Genomic DNA, 19,615 nt, shown 5'->3' with positions numbered 1-19,615 from the left:
TTGGAGATTACACAGGGCTGAGGGCTCTCTCGTTATCTCCATGTAACAGGGCTCAGTGTCTGAGCTACCAATCACTAAGCACATACTCCCCTTATATATGAAAGAACCATGTATTTTTCTTTGCTTCTGGTTTGCAAACAAAACAGTAAACTCATCAGTACTGTAATGGTACTGGATAGAATTGGGAACTACAGTGCAGGCACATAACTGCCTAAAATTGCCTTTAGGTGACTGCTCCAATGCAAAGGGAACCCTAATGCCAGGTCTACTGTAGATTGGAATCTGCAATACTTCCTAATAGTGTTGAAGGCTGGCCTACCCTCTAGTGTCTGTTTTTATTTGACCATAAATGGCACCTCCTGCCTGGAGTTTGCATGTTCTCCCTGTGCCTGCGTGGGTTTCCTCCGGATACTCCGGCTTCTTCCCACACTCCAAAGACATGATGGTAGGTTAATTGGATCCTGTCTAAAAAATTGGCCCTTGTATATGAATGTGAGTTAGGGACCTTAGATTGTACGGCCCTTGAGGGTTAAGGACTGATGTGAATGTACAATATATATATATATATATATATATATATATATATATATATATATGTAAAGCGCTGCATAAGTTGACGGCGCTATATAAGTACCTGAAATAAATAATAATAAATAAATAATGATGGGCCAGTAAGGCCAATAACTACAAGCTGGAGGCAAGCAAGCCTTCAAGTGTTTGGGATAGCTTGTTCGAATTTTAGGGTTCTCCTGGCATTCAATCAATAACCTGAAGGTAGGTACAGGTATTGCATTGTCAAAATCATTTCTGTACCCCTAGAGTACTGGCTGATTTAGTTTAGATAAAATATGACATAGCTCAAACTCTTATATTTGCAGTTATTAGATTAACTTGAATAATTTGTCATTCGTACTAAAAGGTTTAAAGTTTTAGACGTTTAGTATAAAGAAGACTGACCTTATCCTTGCGTAACAGCAAATCAAGCGTGAACTGCTCGAGTCACAGCTGAAGGTGGCATTACTGCAAGACATGTCCTGCCATTTGCTGGTCAATGCAGAGGGCAAGGATTGCCTTGAAGCCAAAGAAAAGGTACATGTCATTGGGAACAGGCTCAAAGTGCTCTTGAAGGAAGTAACTCGTCACATCAAAGAAATAGAGAAAATATTAGACATATCAAGCAATCAGCTGGTAAGTTTTTCTGTGTGATTGGATATGAATAAAAGAGATGTTAAAAACATATTTTAACACTTATTTGTTTTATTGAGCTTGTATCAGGAATTAAAAGAAAAATTCTTTAGCAAAGAGGGGATATTATGTAAAGGGTGCCAGGCTGCAGTTTAGCATATATAGTTTATATTCATCTCTCTTATTTGTAGCAAATAGCAGTAAGAGGCCATTCACACCAGGTGCGGTGGGACGTCATTGGGTGGCTATTCCACTGCAAAACTGCCTTGACTCCTGTAAGCCTGGTTCACATCACTGTGGTGATGTGCAGTCCGTGTGTGCTGAAAAAAGTATTGCATGCTATACTTTTTTCCAGCACAGTGCAGTGCAAGGCAATCCATTACTGAACAGTGGCCAATAAAACGTAATGAAATGTCACTGTGCAACTTTTTAGTAAAGTTAGTTTTAGAAAAAAACATGAACAGTGCGATGCGGTGCGATCGGCACACCGGCACTGCAGTTATGCAGCCGAACCGCACCACACACTAGCTTCTGCATTGTAACACAATGGCTGAAATTAATAGACCCTTATGTTTAATCTAATTGTATTGAGTTTTCAAGGAGATAAAGAAAGCAAATAAAGATATCGCACACATTGGGTAAAGTATACAAAAATATTTGTAACACATTCTAAGACAAAGTAGGTCATGGTAACATAAGACCTGAGTATTAGGAGTACTACAACCAACATCATTATGTTCCAAGAGCAAGTGAATAGACCCTTGAAATGTATATCACACAGTGCTTTATCAACTACATAAAACATTTTACATTTTTGCCCCTGAAGAGCTCAATTAGCTTTTTTTCAACATTTACATTGTTGTAAATACGTTGTTTTATTTTAATTACAATAAATTCTTTAGACCAAGAAAAGATACATTTTAAACCCTGATGTCTGTTTAAAGGACAACAGTTGGACGTATAACCTCATTCTACAACTGTCATTAAATGTATTAAATGTCTAATTTACACTGCTATTCAATTCAAAATATCCTTTTTTCCAAGTTCTAAGTCTCAGAGCTGACAGTGATGGACCAGTTGATTATACCATATGGAAGGTCTGTCAGTGGAGCCATCCTCCATACAGCAGATGACACAGGATTGCTCTTGGATTGGGCTGTACACAGTTTGATTCCCATGCCCCCTATCTCCTCCAATGACTGCTCATCTCTTGGCAGCAGGGAGCCAGGGAATAACTCAAACACTGAACATGCTGATGTAAGAGTGATCCTGTGTCATCTGCTTTATATAGGATTGCTCCACTGACAAGAGAGGAGAGCACAGCCTGCATCTCCTGGCTCTCTCCTGTCATTTCTCCCACCCCAGCACCCCCTAGATCTGACCATGGCGCAGAGCAGGGAAACCAGTGGCCGTGGCTGCATCCTAGGTGGCAGTGTACCCTAGGTGGTTGCCTAGTTCACCTAGTGGTAGCACTGGCCCTGACTATGAGCCCAGTTGAAACAGCCTGTAACCAGACAAGCTTCCTGTGCGGAAGGCTTCTTCAGAGGGTATTCTTCTGGTGCTGCTGCTAATGGATAAATTAGCCGGACACACTGAAATATTCCACTGTTCTAACTCCCTGACATGTCACTTCTGCACAAAAAAATGGATAAATTATACTTTTTAATGAAGCTGGGGTTATGTTGGCCTATCCTTTATCATTCTGTTTATCATGCAGCAAATAGAAAAAAAATAGGGGTACCACTAGAGAAGGCTTTTCCAACATACCTTCCAGATGTTATCGTGTACTGGCTCATCACTGCTACCTCTGAAACACACACACACACACAGAATAAAACTAAACTAATAAAAAAAGCATGCAATTGAATAGTAGTTTACATTAGATTTACCCTGTTTAATGTGAAATAGTACATAATGATTGAAAGATGCGTTGGCATTATCCATAAACTATTTTAGAAAAAAAAGTTCTGAATACAAAACAAAGACTTGTTTTAAGTCCTAATGTGTCCTAGTTATTTTCTCCTGAATAACTATACTACTAGACATGCCCCTATTGTACATAAACCCACATATTGGTAGGCATTCCATATATCACAATACACCAGCTTGAGAGAGCAGAGAGTTGTTATTACAGGAAATGTATCTTTCATTTACATGTATATTTTGTTCTTACGCACAGGAATTATCATCATGGTCTTCTGCAGATGAGTTAGACACCTCTGGATCCCTTAGCCCTGTGTCTGGCAGGAGCACCCCCAGCAGGCAGAGAACGGTAAAGCACACCTGGTTTAAAATAAACAGAGTTCAGAAAGATTTGAGAAACAGACAGGCAGAGCTTGTGATACACTTCTACTAGGTAGGCCCAGAAGCACATCCATATTCCCATTAGCCGGACACACTGAAATATTCCACTGTTCTAACTCCCTGACATGTCACTTCTGCACAAAAAAATGGATAAATTATACTTTTTAATGAAGCTGGGGTTATGTTGGCCTATCCTTTATCATTCTGTTTAATTATATTTTAATCAGTTTTCTGTGGTTTTGGAATTATGAATTTCATTTGCACTTTAGTTGAATAACACCTATAAATTCTATCCCTATGAACTATTTGATCTCCTTAATTGATTTTTTCACATTCACTAGTCTCCTATAGGTCCTAGTGGTATAATGTATGGGAATACTGGCTTTTCGAATGTTTTAACAAAACTTATCAATTGTATTATATAGTCAAGATGAACATTAATCATAATGATCAATTACATGAATTATGGAATGAACCAATAGTTATGTATACATTTATATATGAATACATTTTATTTTGCTCAATAAAAAACAAATATTTACTGGATGAAATAAGTATATTATTTAGTGATAGTATTTAATATACTGCATGTTTATTTATATATTATTCAAAAAAACAAAATCGAAAGCCAGTTTCCCTTCCCTCCTGGGTATTGGTCACCTCATGTGATTTTATTTTCTTTTGCTGCACTTTTCATTTTGTTGATTTTTCTTTCATCGGTAGCTTGTCTTTTTTTGCCTGGACTGAACATTCTTCTTTCTTTACCCCCTGTTCATTGCAAACAGCCACGGGGCAAATGTAGTGTCTCACAGCCTGGACCCTCTGTCAACAACCCACCTAGCAGGTACCTTATTCTCCTGGTTTCCAAGTTCTACTCTAGAACACAGAGGATGATAGAATATGTCCAGCAAGGTCAATCCTGTTTTTCAAAATTTACTGGGATCTCATCATTATCTGATACACCATGCTGAGCTTTACAAGGGCGACAAGTCAATCTTTATGGCACATGCTTTCATCATCCTCTCATTTTCTAGACTTCAGTTTAAGTCAGGCTTTACTCCATTCATCTTTGGAACTTGCCAGCCATCAAAATGGATATGAGGTCTTGTTACATTCAGTCCATTTTGTAGGCGTTTGCCTTCTCTGAACTCTTCATTGTCAGAACAGATTGGTCCATGGAATTGCTGGCGCCATCTCTATTCGCTAACCTCACTAACCCTTACTAACACAGTTGTCAGTATACTTGCACATAAATGTAGCCCATGTTTCTCTGACCACAAGAGTGCAGACATGAAGCTTTCTGCTTTTCTTTCTGTTATTTGGGTACATTTTACATCTTTCTGTAAAGAAAGGCTTGCGCATTTTGGTTGCTGTTGTTTTGTGTGCTTCAGTCATTTTTATTTTTTCATGAGTCTACTTTCCCTATTTGTCCTAAATATCCCAAGCATCCTTGCTGTCACTAGAGTTTTAGGACATAATACAAATTTAGTAAGATAGTCAACAAGACCACATGTCTATTAAAATAGATTTTAAAATTAAAAATTTTAAGAAAGATATTTAATCAACCATTGACAAAAGAGGCCCTAGTAAAATGTACTAATGATCATTGTGGATAAACCTAAAATGTGCACATAGATGCAAAGACATTTACTGTGCACTCTGTACAGTAAATCCTAGCATCAATTTCTGGTAATATTTAAAGTAAATGTCACATGGCCACATCAGTGATTATTAAATACCAGTGAAATTTATTACATTTATATGGTAAAACTAAAGAATTTTTTTCAGGGAAAGTGGCAATGCCAGACATGTACAGGATGTCTACATACAGTAAAATAGAGGGGTCCACCCATCCTTTAATTCTTAGTTTTTCTGGAGACAGATCTGCATTTGCAGATTTTACTTGTAGACTTCCTTCTGCTGGTAAAATCTGTTAATGCATCCAGACCATAAAACACAATGGTTGCCTTTGTGGAACACTTTTGTATACTGTTTGGGCTCCAGTACTCCAAAGTATGAAGGGAACAATGGGATATGGTCCTAATGTAGTTTATTAATTGTGTCTGGGAATTGGGGTCCATGTTATAGTGTACCTTTACAAATGGACCTCAAACAAATAGGGGGTTTCCAATTGCCCTGGAAATCCATCTTATTTAAGCATTCCTGTTGATATCCATATAAAAATCAGGTAAGTATGTAAAAAGGCACATTTACAATCCAATAATAATGCAACAACTTTTTTTTTGCAGATTGTACTGGTTGACCATGTAACTATACAGACAGCCTGCAACCCAAATGCCAAAACATACATATTCTTGAGTGACTATCTTTATTTCAGTGCAGGCAAAAGGCTGGAGGAGAGCCAACACCAGCTTAACTTGGCAGGAGTAATAAATGGATAAAAATATAAAACATAGCCAATTGCTGTTTCTTCATGCTTGGTTATGAAGTGTTTGAGATGTCTTCTGGCTCTCATAGACATGAGGATTGTCACCCAATTCAGCCATCCAAAATAGCTAAGGGCAACCTTTGCTACATTTTCCTTTCATGTAAAAAATGTTGTTGCAGAAAACCAATTGATTTAAGCTCATACTCAATGGCAACACTAAGCTACTAAAGCATTTTCTATTTCTTTTTGGTCACAGTGAAAGGCATATCTGTACTTCAGGCGATGACTATTGAAGGGCTCTAAACATTCTTCAATAGTGTTTCACTTGACAGAGTGCTAAAACATGCCTTATTCTTAAAGTTGTCCATTGTTGCTTTTACTGTGTATGGTAGAAGAACATGCCACAGTAACCCTCAAAAACAGCAAGACATTTTGTCTTATAACAGGTAAATTACCCATACCTTGGTCATTTATTGGTCAAGAGAGGGTGTTTGAGCCACATCTGACTTTCAACATTCAACAGATAACTGATCAGATATTGAACAGTCAGGGAAAAATATTAAGTTGTACTAGAACTACATTGGTTTGCATAATGTGGTTCTAACACAACCATTTCTATTACCTTAGGGGGAATTAAGTATAGTTTCCAACAATTGTTTGATTTTGCCATCACTGTAGAAGGCCAGATTGGATGTAGGCGGGAGTGCTCAAAACCAATTTTGTGCCTTGATCTTCTTGTCTACATCCTAATTTAGACCTGTAGGAGCCAATAATTAATTATTTGCTACGGGTATGTACATACCTGCATTTGTAAATGGCCTCATATACTGTATCTTTTTGATGTGAGGTCATGACAAATCAACAACCTTGACCATACACCTATGTTTATCAGATCTCAGTGAAAAATAAATAGATAAAAATTGATTTAAAACAAATTAGTTGGGGTGAAATCGCACTATGTGTGGTGACAGATATTTTACCGAATGATAAAACAGCTGTCACCGCAGGAACACACAGTAAACAATTGTTTCCTATGTGTCCCAGTCACACTGCAATGCCGACATGCTGCATTTTATCGCAGCGTGCTGGCCCGAATTGCACTGCAATGTCAGGCAGCCCAGCGCTTGCCTGACCTTGCAGTCAATTAAGTGTACATTTTGTACACTTCAAATAAAGCTCCAAAAAAACAAACAAAAAAAGGGAGCAATGTGATGTGCTGAATTTTGAACCACACTGCCCCCTAGCGCAACTGGCAAAGGAGAGCTTTCACAGTGGTAAAGCATTGCGGTAGCTCTCCTAATAGTGTGAATTCGCCCTTAGAGAGCAGACTGCTTTTTCTACTTGTCAATTTGTGTAATATGAAGGCGTAATTAGAAGCCAGCAGGTTCGCTTATGAGCTGATGAGCATGTTCTATTTAATCTAAAGTGATAATAAAAGTGTCAAGCTCTCATCACCTTTCCAGCTGACATCTTCCATTGCCAAACATCTGGCCCAGCGTGCGTCTTAACAGCTTTGCAGCTTGCAGTGGAGCCCACTTCCTAATAACATCTCAGCCGCAGCACTCTTTCTTTCCACTGGCACTGTTGATTAACACATCTTTTTGCAGTACAGCACAATATTCAATTTGTCATTCAGGCAAGCATGGAATACAAACGAGTTTCAACTGAATGGAGAGCTTAATCAAAAGCACAAGTCAGACAGGTTGTGTTTGATGTCAGCTACAGTACTAACTGATAACACAGAACAGGCTGTCACTGTGTTCCTTATTATTTTAAATGCCTCTGATCAGAGTACTTTGTGTTTGATCTTGCACTGGATCAGTAAACATTGATAGACTACGGTTTAAGGGCAAACAAAATAAAATAAAGCAGTTTTACAGGATTTTTAATGACACTCAAGCATTTCATAAATAGTTTGTGGGCTGTTTGTGCAATTAGTGCAGGCAAAGAGTTTTTTAGTTTTTTTATTTTGTATGTTGTACACTAATTACAGAACTTAATCGGCTCCTTTATAAAATGTACATTTAAAGCAAACCTCTGCTTTGCCCATTCAGAGAATAGCAACAGGTTTACGTTAATTGTCTCATCCCTGGAAGCATTTTCCTTTCCAATGCTCCTCCTCCTCATCACCTGGAGTCAGCAGGAATATCAAGCATGAGTGCAGATCCAGCAGCAGCGTGGATTTCCATATTTTTTTAATTTTTTCTTCCCATAAGTTTTTTTTTAAATTCTTTATTTAAAGGTATGCAACAGAACAGAATAGTGTGGCATGACATCACATTCTTGGTGACAAATGACAGTGAAAACAGTCTGTATGTATAAAAATGAAAAATTAGCAGCTAGCAATGAATTGATGAACCTGTTTCCACCATGTCAATTGTGGTAAAAATGTAAGAGAACATGATGATCATGTACATACCGAGAAGATAGTACAACCTACAGGCACATTACTGCTAGAGGGTAGAAGCTAAGTGTTCATTCTATATAATGAAGGACACATATCCTAGGTCTCTGGGCAGTCATATCTTATGGTCAGAGCATACAGAGAGGTATTTTCCAGTAACTTTGGGGTAGAAAAGAGGACACCCAAGGTGTTTAGGAGGGGGAGGTGGGATGAGGAAAAGGGGAGAAGAAGGAGAAAAAAAATTAAAGAAAAGAAAAAGAAAAGTGGTGCAGGACAGGAGGGTGGGAGACCACAGTGAGGTTGACGGCACATGGGAGCGAGTTTTCCCATAAGATTTTTCCGGTTTCCTAAAAAGCAGAAATAAAATGTAAAACAAATTGAAGCACTCAGGTTTTTTATTGCTGAAAAGACATGCTAGTCTCCTTTGCAATAAAACAAACTTACCTGCCTGTTTGCAGTCTTTTTTAGAATGTACAATGAGCTATGTATGCAGGGCCTTTTTTTCTGCTTTTGATAGCACTGTTGTGGTCTGCAGTCTCTGCATGCAACATAACTGCAGTGGTATACGTACTAGCCATTTGGGTACAACAACCATTGGAAAACACAGGGAGGTCTCACAAGGCACTTCAGAGGCCTAGGATATAACGAATCCAGCAGGAATAAGTGCTGAGGAGGGTCAAGTTATGGCTCTTTGCAGATCATTCCTACATTCACTTGGCTGTTTCCAGTAGCATCCTTTCCAAGGCAGGTGTTTGTTCTGCAACTTTTGGAGCAGAAGAAAAAAATTATCTCAAATCATGCTCTTCCCCATGCCCAGTGTCCTAATGCCACCTTGTCTCCTTTGCTGGCTTTACAGATACTTCCATTACAGCCTGTGGAATCAATTCCCTACAGCAAGTTTATGGCCTTTGCTACACCACATTAACTGGTACCAAGCCATCATTTATTTGCCCAGAAAGCCATCCTTACCCTCCACCAGCATATCTGTGACATTGAACCATGCTGTCAGTGGCAGGACAGACATGACCACAGACATATGGGCTAGTAAACATGGGCAGGAACACTACATTCCCTTAACAGCACAATGGGTCAATCCTATGGCACTGGGAATGAAGTAGGATGGGGCACACTAATGGAGCTGGCAGTGCCATCACATGTCTTGCCCATGGTGACAGTGCAGTCACCTGTAAAGTACAGTTTCCCTTAGCTGGTAGATCTGTTATGGCTGCTACTTCCAAATATCAATTCAAGCGTATTACTGCTTGATAAAAATGTAATTGTCACAGCCAAAACTACATAAAAACCTTTAATGATTCACTAATTTGGACCTAATTGTTTTGACATTCTGTTTTTACTGACAGCACTTTGATTTATATATGCTCAGACTGAATATGTCAGAATAAAATAAAGACAATATATAAGTAGATTACTCTGAGTACACTTATAATCAAGAAAGGTAAAAGCTGGTTTGTGTATATTTAAAAATATTTTTTTTCTGTGAAAGCTTAGTTCATGAAATCTAGAAAGTCTAATCTGAGATCGCTAATGACCTTTTCACCAATCTTCTATATTTAGACACATAACCAGCAGGTAAACAATCTGAAAAGTAGGCTTTTCTGCATTAGTCTAACCAAAAGCTTGCTGATTTCATGAGTACGGAATAATCAAATCCAAAGTGAAGTTTGTACAAAGAATTTGTATGGGCCATCAATTACAGCTTTGTAAAAGGAAGTACAAAGTGTTTTTTAGAAGCATTATAACCTGCAGGCAAAATAATTTTAACAAACAGCAAAAAAAATCGAATAACTTTTGACCTTTATAGATTTTCTTGGCTTAGTTATTTGCTCTGCTAATATTGAATGTGACTGATTCTACATATTTTACACTATTAGCATTGAATGTTGCTGTGTCCATGCTAGAAAGTATGAAAAGTCTAGTGTAGTTTTGCTTGGTACAGCAGTAACATCATTGCAGGCTTAGAGCAAAGAGATAATCAGGGTGCATTTTAATTAAGTCATTCATATTATGTTTAGGAAACGTATATATTTAGGAAGAAATATTTATTGTTGGGTAAATATGAAATATTACATAAGGAAATTCTATATTTCTCATTGTAACTAGCAGCTGGTCCACTCTAGGCAAAAGCACCACCCTTTAAATAGGTTGACTGCCTACTCTGTTGTGAATTGCCCATCCAGATTACACACTCAGCTAACTCAGAGGATGACCCCCCCCCCTTCTTTCTTCTAGAACAGATGGGATCCAACCAGATAATTTAGTTAGATAAAGGCAGCTAACAAACATTCTGGCAGCTATTAAAGCAGTATTAAACCCAGAAACAAACATTTCTTATGTTGCATCTTACCAATTCGTAGATGTGATGGCTGCATTAATTTTTTACAGGCTTTCTTTCTTCTATTTTTATCTGGTGATCCAGCCAATAAGTCTGTTGTTTTTCAAAAGAACAAACTCTCTTGCAGATATTTAGGCTACAGGAATGGGACAAACCATTTAACACTGACAAGGGTGCTTACAATGACCAGCTTGTATTTATTTATGTAAAACCTTTTATCCCAAAAAGAAAAACATTGTTGTTGTAAGTGCTGTCCAAAAGTGCCCCCTTATGCCCGCTTATCCAGAGCGAGGGCACTGTAATATAGGAGGTGTGTTACTGGCCAGATCACCAGGTGAAAACAGAGGGTGAGCAGCCTAAAAGAAAACTAATACAGCCACTACATCTAATGATTGGTAAGCAGCAATATGCTGTATTACATTTTTGGTTTTGGGTTTAATACAGCTTTAAATTATACTGTACCTAAAGGCTCTTGTGTGGTAGTCTATAACATATCTCTGGTACAGTTACTATGTGATAACAGAGCCTCATCTAATTAAAATGTATTTTACCTCCTTTAAGTCAGGCAGATGCTCCACTTGTCAGACACTGCAGCTCACGGTTAGAGGATTTTAGCAACAGAAGCAGTGGTGTCAACCAAGAAAGCAGTGGGCAGCGCTATCTAGAGTCTATCTAGAGTCTTATGAATCAGCTAAGACAATGCTGATTGTCATGTTACCTACAATATCTCACTGTAGTACACTTAGACACAGCTTACAATGCTGCTTTGAATAGCAGTAGCAGTGTAAGCAGGATTGTCCCCTTATAGCAGGAAGCTGCATGAAGAGGACTTCAGTGGCAGGATCAACATGTATTTGTATATGTCCCACATTGCGTTTGCAGCTGAATCCTGAAGAAATCTTCTGTGCAGGTATGCTGGTCCTCTTCCTGGCCCTGAACTACTGGAGCTGTGGTGCTTAATAGCTTTGGGACCTAAGACTGAACTGTAGTAATATTCAATGGGTACCCACCCCTTCTCCCTCCTCCTGAATTAAGAAAAGTTCTTTCACAATTTGTACAACATGTAACACAATATCTAAATAGGAGAGAGAATTCTGAGATTCATCTCTAGCAATTTAAATATTGGGTTACATGCTTTTCTCGATGGTGGAGAAGGGGGCATCTTCCCATTGGACCATCTTTACTGCAGTTCAGCTCAAAGACCCAAAGTTTTTACCCATCACAGTACCAGAAGTTCATTAACAAAGGAGGACCAGTTTGTCACACGGTCCCCCAGAGCTATTAGTTTCAGTTATCAGTGTGCACTGCATTGTATCTGTCCCCTTTTGCCAGATGGTCCGGACCCCTCACCATAGCCTGGACTAGAGATCACCTTACACTGTCATCCTGGCAATAAATAAGCAGTGTTTAATGAGCTTTCTGTTTTCAGGTGAGGAGATTAACACTTTACTTACCTGCATTTGGTTGGCTATTCTTAGGGCTGGTTCGTTGGCTGACCATACATCGTGCAATTTTCTTTCCTTCAACCACGGGTTAAAGGAAAGAAATGTGCTTGATTTCCCCATCAACACTGACAGCGTTGATGGGGGAATCTCTCCTGCTCCTTTTGTATTCTGACAGTGGCAGGTTTTCCTGCTTTCAGAATACAGTGATCACTGCTGTCAGCTATAGGCTGCGGCAGTGAACATATTAATAAAAAATTACATGCTTCATTAACCTTCCGATCAGGTTCTCCTGAATAACTGACAGGCCCTACTTCTCCTATAGGTCACATGTGTACACTTAGTTCTGCACTTCTGTGACTATATATTATCAATCATCATCATATAATAAATTATGGCAGTTTGCTACAGTGTATCAAAAATATTTGTGCTATATAATTGCATGCCACAAACATTTCGGTCCATGTTGGCCCTTTGGGAGCAGGGTTTGGTGCGGGTGATAGGCAGTTGGGGGGGTGCGGTTTCCCACGTTCGCCCTGGGCACTGAATGACCATCTCCCAGCATTGACTTTATACACAAGCAATCTTATGGATTGTTGCACTGTCCTATAACTGCCACATCATGGTCATACTTTTACCTCCCTCATCATTCTGCAAATGAGAAAATGTGCTATTTGTGATGGAATAGTATAACGACTGAGAAGACAGCACAGGATCCTGGTTCTAATGGAAATCCGCCAAATCTTCTACCACACCAAGCCTAGTATTGTTCACATAACAATTGGATTGTACAGAAAGTATTATTTTTATTTACTGTTTAGGAAAGAAGTAAATGTAGTAGTTCTCTGTAGTACAGATGTATTTGCCTTGTTTTTAAAAGTGCCAAAAGGATTACTGAGTTATTCAACTTATGTATGAAATAACTGCCAGAATAGACTCGGAATGCAATGTGCCTTGTGGCCCCCAACTGCCTTCTTCTGTACAAGCTAGGAAGAAGATGCATAATGCATGACCTTCTTTTTTCCACAACACGTACAGGAACTGTTACAACTGGGATGGTGCTAGAGCAAAAATTGAATATATATCTGGGCACAGTGATATGGAAACGTATAAAGAGTTAAGGAAAACAGCCCTAGGGAAAAAAAAAATAAAATATATATATACAGAGAGAGAGAGAGAGAGAGAGAGAAGATGCTATACAGCATTCTCCTCCTCTTAACTGTCCACTGTGCTGTTTCAGAGATTTAACAATAAGTACTCTTTTCTGAGGCATTCATTTTAACTAATATCCTAAGATGTTTAAAATTTAGGTAAAACATTACACACAGATCTAAGTTTTACAACTGTTTTCTGATTTCCGCATCAGAATATCATTTATTGACCTCCTTTCCATGTGGAAAGTTTACATTTATGGGCTAGGACTGCTCAGTGTATTGATAAGTGGTGAGTTATCACAAACACTGGTTAGGTATGGAAGCTACAATAAAATGTTTTTTTTTGTAAACTTACCTTTATCAATTCTGTTTATCAGGTCCAAAGACGATGGCTCAGGTTCCTACCCTTCTGAAGCTAATTTAGCTCAAAGACATCAGTCATTCTTCCTACGAGTCCTTCGAGCTGCGTTACCACTTCAGCTTCTTCTGCTGCTTTTGATTGGTCTTGCTTGTCTTGTACCAATGTCCGAAGAAGACTACAGTTGCACTCTGTCCAATAATTTTGCAAGATCCTTCCACCCAATGCTCCGTTATACCAATGGACCACCCCCTATATGAAAAATGTGGCAGAACCTTGTCTGGAAGATACATGAGCTGTTGCCAGCTTTTATTTGCACTTAATGTGGCAGCTTTATTTCCCTTAATAATCTATAAAATTACAGCTCTGTTAGAGCCCCTGCAGTATTGAGTACATTATGATGTGCTTCAAAACACAGTCACCAAGTTCAGCTCAGAAAAAACAGCCTATTTACCTTAAATCATGTGACCTTCTAAAAAAGATTAACTATGCATAGCCAAAATTAATATTTTTTTTTGTCAAAGAAAACTCTAATGAGTCAATCGATCCCCAATGTGAGTATTATCAGTATTTGACATGATGCAATTATGATGCGATTTTAGATGCTTGTAATATAAAATTTTAAAGAGCTTACACAACCAATATTTTTTTTTACTTTTCTCTGTGGCATTTTTGGTTGATGGGCTTTCTGTGTGGGGATTTGGTGGGGGAAGCATGAACTAACTGTAAACTCTGTATTAAGTATGGCAGATGTACAAATGAGAAGCACTTTTTAAAGCTTTGAAACTGGATGTAAGAAATGAAGTTCTGACCTCGACAGAAAACTATCTATGAAATGTCAAGTAAAGAAATAGAAAATATTATTTATGTATGTACAGTTTGCTAAGCAAAGTTTGTTTGTATTGATTTCTTGCAATTATAGATATTGTAAAATAATTTTGTTGTCTGCATTTTTTGGTTAAAGATAACACTTTGTCTTTTGGACATGCTTTGTCACAATATACTGTGCAAGTTCCCTTTTATAAAGAGTATCTGCTTAGACAGATCCATCAGTAATGGTAGACTAGTTTATGTCAAAACTGTGGAGTTAGGGGATTCATTATTCTGAAGTACTATCATTGAAAAACACATGCCAAGAAAAATATATATGGGGACTTTATAACACTCAAGAATTCAAATTACATGGATGTTTATCAAGATACAAAAATCATAATTTATTTGTACAAAATAGACACATATACGCATTCAAGTAAGTTAAAAACACTAGGCATGTCAAAGGTATAGGTTGCACACATCTGACCACAAGTAATGAACTAGCATTCAGGTTTGGTTGAACCAATGGGAACTGTCACATGAGGACTGCCTGCCCTGCAGCTGCATGTAAAAAAAGGGAGGGGATGCTGGTGACAACATTGACCTAATATGGCTATATTCGATCAATGACATCGGACTGACCGTTAGCTTATGACTACTGACCCCTTATCTTAAATTATACATACTGACATATTGCAGATATTCCACTTTACAACCAAAACAGGCAATGCATTTTGTAGAATGAATCCACTTCTCCAGGACCAAACATAAAAGAATTACACACTATTCAACAACTTTCTTCAAAGGTGATTCAGTGGTCTTTTCCTTAATACCTAACACCAAGAATGCAAAAAACAAGTGTCCATCAATAAAAATAATAAGAATGGAAAAACACCTCTTGCTTCATAGCAAGACTCCAGCCACCAAGAGCAACCCGGTGCTAGATTTTTCTTGCAACCTATGCCAGCCTACGTGCCCAAACCCCGACAAGAAGGCTTCCTGTTTGGAAGGAGGTACTAGTAATGATAATAGGAAAAGATACCCTCTGCGTATAACACAAGGTGATCTAAACATCTTAATCAGATACCCTTGGAAGTTTCTGATGGAAATGCCAGAACATGGAGCTTTGTAATACTGGATCGTAGAACTTCTTAAGTAAGTACAGTTGCACCAAAAACTACTACCAAAGATTTTGTTGGGCATATTTATTTTAGCTTAAATATGTCAGTTATTTTAAACTTGTAAAAGTCCTGCCAGAGAACAGCTATCATAAGATGCCTGCTATCACCATTCTTAGTTGGAAAACTATCTCTTGTGTGTTCCTATTAAATTAGTTCTGAAATTAGCTTTCCTGTCCAATGAAAGTACTTCCCGTGGTTAATAAGGGTACTCTTTTTGGACTCTTGTTGGGGAATGGAAGTCGACGACACTAACTTCTTAAGTCGGAGAATTCAGGCACTTAACAACAAAGTGAAAACACTTTCAGAGGGATGCACGGATGATTATTTAGTCTTGTTGATGAATACAATAAACTTTTCCTTCATAGCTTTATAGTGTTGCTAAAATTAAAAAAAACTCCCTTCCTAATTAGCATTATAATCTTTGTTTAGATCAGAAATCTGTAATTATGTTTAAACTACTTGTCACCTATGTTCCTTGTTGTTGTTGGTTGCAATGATCTGCAGGCTCATAGAGCCTGTGCATCAATGCCAACACACTCTGCATGCCCTGTTTCTTTAATGAAAGTATCCACACGGCTTTCCGTTCAAGAGCTACCTGTCTCTATGGCCAAGCTGGGGTGAGACACATGCCATGTAGCATCACTAGGCTCTCCCCCTGACTCTGTAAAGTGAATTGGAACTGTCAACAATCTGACCTGGCAGGAGGTATTGGTGGCTTGATCAGATCCTTGACTGACAGCTCCACTTTGGCTTTGCATGGTTGGAGAAGGGCCTGGTGACACTCCAGCTTATCCCCACTTCCTGCCCAGTCCTTGCTGCAGGGAAGTGAAGAAAATGTTATGTGACCCTAGATTGCAGAAGGTGTAAAAAGGTATTTATTGCTCTTATTATTAAAGCGGGTCACATGTAATGAATGGCTTGTGGTGTGCTATGTTATTTAAATAGGTATAGGTGAATCAGAGTGACTTGTGAGCCACAGGTGTGATAATTACTAGAGGATCCCAAACATGAAACACGTAACTACAACTGTGTTGGAAATATCTACAAATATATATTGCGCTCCTAAATACTTCTCAATAAATAATAATTAAATTATTACCATTAAATTAATTCAAATAGTGAAGATGTGTGCTCACCTCCTTTGATGCCTGCAATTAGGCTATACAGGCTTTCGTTTCAGTTTCCCTGGAACCTGCTGGATATATACTTTTGCTGGTAAAATTGGGAGATCCTTCCTTTAGGAGTAATGGATGTATCCTCTGGTGGCTGATTATCCCCTCAGGGATAATCCATTACTCCTAAAGGAAGGATCTCCCAATTTTACCAGCAAAAGTATATATCCAGCAGGTTCCAGGGAAAGTGAACCGAAAGTGTGTATAGCCTAATTGCAGGCATCAAAGGAGGTGAGCGCACATCTTCACTATTTGAAGGATTCACAAAAGTCACAAATTGAAGAACAACAAGCACCAAGTCACTATATATAAACAATTGTTTATTCAATGGGACTATTATTTTGATGATATTTGGATTCATACTAATCACTACTAATTATTTATGAGCATTTGGTTATTTTTATTTATGGGGGATCATTTAAATGCGTTTTAGTTGAGGGTTATTAGTTGGTTTACTATTTTTATTATATTAAATGAGGGTATTATGAATATAAATGAAATTGAGGGTATTAGTAAGTACATCATGTCACTAATAGATGATTTATGAGCACTTGGTAAAATATTTTTTTAGAGGAGTATTTCATGTGGAATTATTTTGATATTTATTTGGAGGAGATTGATTAGTTGAAATTATCTATTTAAATATTTTTTGGTATGTATGCACTTTTATTAGTTATTTGTATCATAATTTGAATTAATTTAATGGTAATAATTTAATTATTACCTATGTTATTTGAATGCTGTAATAGTTTCAGGGTTTAGAATCACTTTAACCATACATACAGGGATGCTGTTAGAGATCATGGGTCCCCGTACAGCCTAGCTGACAGGAACAGTGAACCAAGCCTAACAGGTGGCTCCAGCCGCATGAACAAGCGGCACATACATGCAACCAGAATTCCTGTGAGAATGAGACTTAATTATGTTTTTTTAATTATTTTTTACAATTTTGTTTTGATATATTTTTTACATTTTTTGAACAGCCCTGTGGTTGGTGAAATATTGAGGGTCTAAACAGACACCCCAAATCTCACTTTTGAGACTGAGAAAGAGATTGAGGACACATATTTCTCAGTCCTTTCCCTGCAGTGTGATTGAACAGGAAGAGCTCTGTATAGAGGCTCCCTTTTCACTGATAAACTAATGCATTTGTAAACACAGGGAGGGCCACAGGGAAATTAGTTTCAGTAACTGCTCTCAACCCTGCTGCTCTAGGCCCCCTGTTGAACTTGTGGGGCCCGGGCCCCTTACAGAAGGGCAGGTGCTACCCCCTTATAAGTGGCCCTACTGACACGTCTCATACTGAGCCCGTTTTTAATGCTGGATTAGAACATCCCAGTTTTTGTTTTAAACAAATGCAAACGCTTGTCTGGGTAGTTGATTCTGTTTAGAACATCAGCTTGTGTTGGCACCAAGCTTCCTCCACACCCTCTTTATATTGTTCAAGAGAAAATGGATCTTGTTATATTATATGCAGCCTAATTTCCTTTGCTTTTCAGCATAAAAGACCATGAGTCTGCCAGTTCATATCTTTTAAAGTGTATATATCAGGGCAAAATAAAAGTCTGACCCAGCTAAATGGGCTTGTGTATGAAGTGTGCTGACAATAACATTTCTTATTTGCTATAACCACTGCTTTTTTCTCAGAAAATAGGTGCAGGGACTTTCCGCTTCTGAGTCACCGCTTGTCTCCTCCCCCTATACACATTCAAACATCGTACCTTGGTTCCACCCCTATCCACCTCCCAGTACCACTTCAGGACATAAAGATAAGCATCAGTTTGTATCAAATTTGTTAATGATAACAACGAAAGGCCGTAAAATAGATCCCTGCAGTCACCAACAATAGATATTCCCCCAACAACAATAGAACCACCCCCAGCAACAATAGATCGTCCCAAGAAAATAGAATCCCCCCAGCAACAATGGACCTCCTGCAACAAAATACCACCCCAGCAACAATGGACCCCTAGGAGCAATTACAGATCTCCCAGCAGCCAGCATCAGTAGACCCCAACAGTAGATTGCTCCCAACAATATATCGACCCCTCAGAAAAAAGGCCTTGATGTTCATGTGTCCACGGTAAGACAGACTGTCTACAAATGGAGAAAGTTTAGCACTATTGCTACTCTCCCTAGGCGTGGTCGTCCTGTAAAAATGACTGCAAGAGCACAGCGCAGAATGCTGCATGAGGTAAAGAAGAATCCCAGAGTGTCAGCTAAAGACCTACAGAAATCTCTGGCACATGCTAACATTTTTGTTGACACATCTACAATAAGGAAAACATTAAACAAGAATGGAGTACATGGGAGGACACCACGGAGGAAGCCATTGCTGTCCAAAAAGAATATTGCAGCACGTTTGAAGTTTGCAAAAGAGCACCTGGATGTTCCACAGCACTACTGGCAAAATATACTGTGGACAGATGAAACCAAGATTGAGTTGTTTGGGAAGAACACACAACACTATGTGTGGAGAAAAAAAGGCACAACACACCAACATCAAAATCTCAGCCCCACTGTAAAACATGGCGGAGGGAGCATCATGGTTTGGGGCTGCTTTGCTGCCTCAGGGCCTGGACGGATTGTTGTCATTGATGGGAAAATGAATTCCAGAGTTTATCAAGACATTTTGCAGGAAAATGTACAACCATCTGTCCGCCAACTGAAGCTCCTTAGAGGATGGGTGATGCAACTGGACAATGGCCCAAAGCATACAACTAATTCAACAAAACAATGGCTGCAACAGCACAGAATACGCCTTCTGGAGTTGCCCAGTCATAGTCCTGACTTCAACCCAATTGAAATGCTGTGGCATGACCTTAAGAGAGCGATTCACACCAGACATCCCAAGAATATT

The 19,615-nt window shown here is 38.6% G+C and overlaps 1 protein-coding gene across 6 annotated transcripts in view; it reads left to right on the top strand.

Moving 5' to 3' along the window:
* Positions 1-14,525, top strand: part of SYNE1 (spectrin repeat containing nuclear envelope protein 1) — a 662,466-nt gene extending 647,941 nt beyond the window's left edge. For 5 of the 6 annotated variants that reach the window (XM_089694288.1, XM_089694287.1, XM_089694289.1 and 2 more), the window contains 4 exons: positions 976-1,188; positions 3,365-3,457; positions 4,275-4,333; positions 13,609-14,525. In XM_089694288.1, coding sequence (XP_089550414.1) covers positions 976-1,188; positions 3,365-3,457; positions 4,275-4,333; positions 13,609-13,849 — 606 coding nt within the window. In that variant the 3' untranslated portion in view covers positions 13,850-14,525. The remainder of the gene's footprint in view (positions 1-975; positions 1,189-3,364; positions 3,458-4,274; positions 4,334-13,608) is intronic. The other variant, XM_089694290.1, reaches the window with a different exon arrangement.
* Positions 14,526-19,615: the final 5,090 nt, after the last annotated feature.

Source organism: Staurois parvus, unplaced genomic scaffold (genome assembly GCF_062004578.1).
Source record: "Staurois parvus isolate SC_StPar_1 unplaced genomic scaffold, SC_StPar_1.0 ptg000657l, whole genome shotgun sequence".
Classification (NCBI taxonomy): domain Eukaryota; kingdom Metazoa; phylum Chordata; class Amphibia; order Anura; family Ranidae; genus Staurois; species Staurois parvus.
Note: the sequence above shows the minus strand (reverse complement) of the source record. Positions and strands in the feature narration are given on the sequence as shown.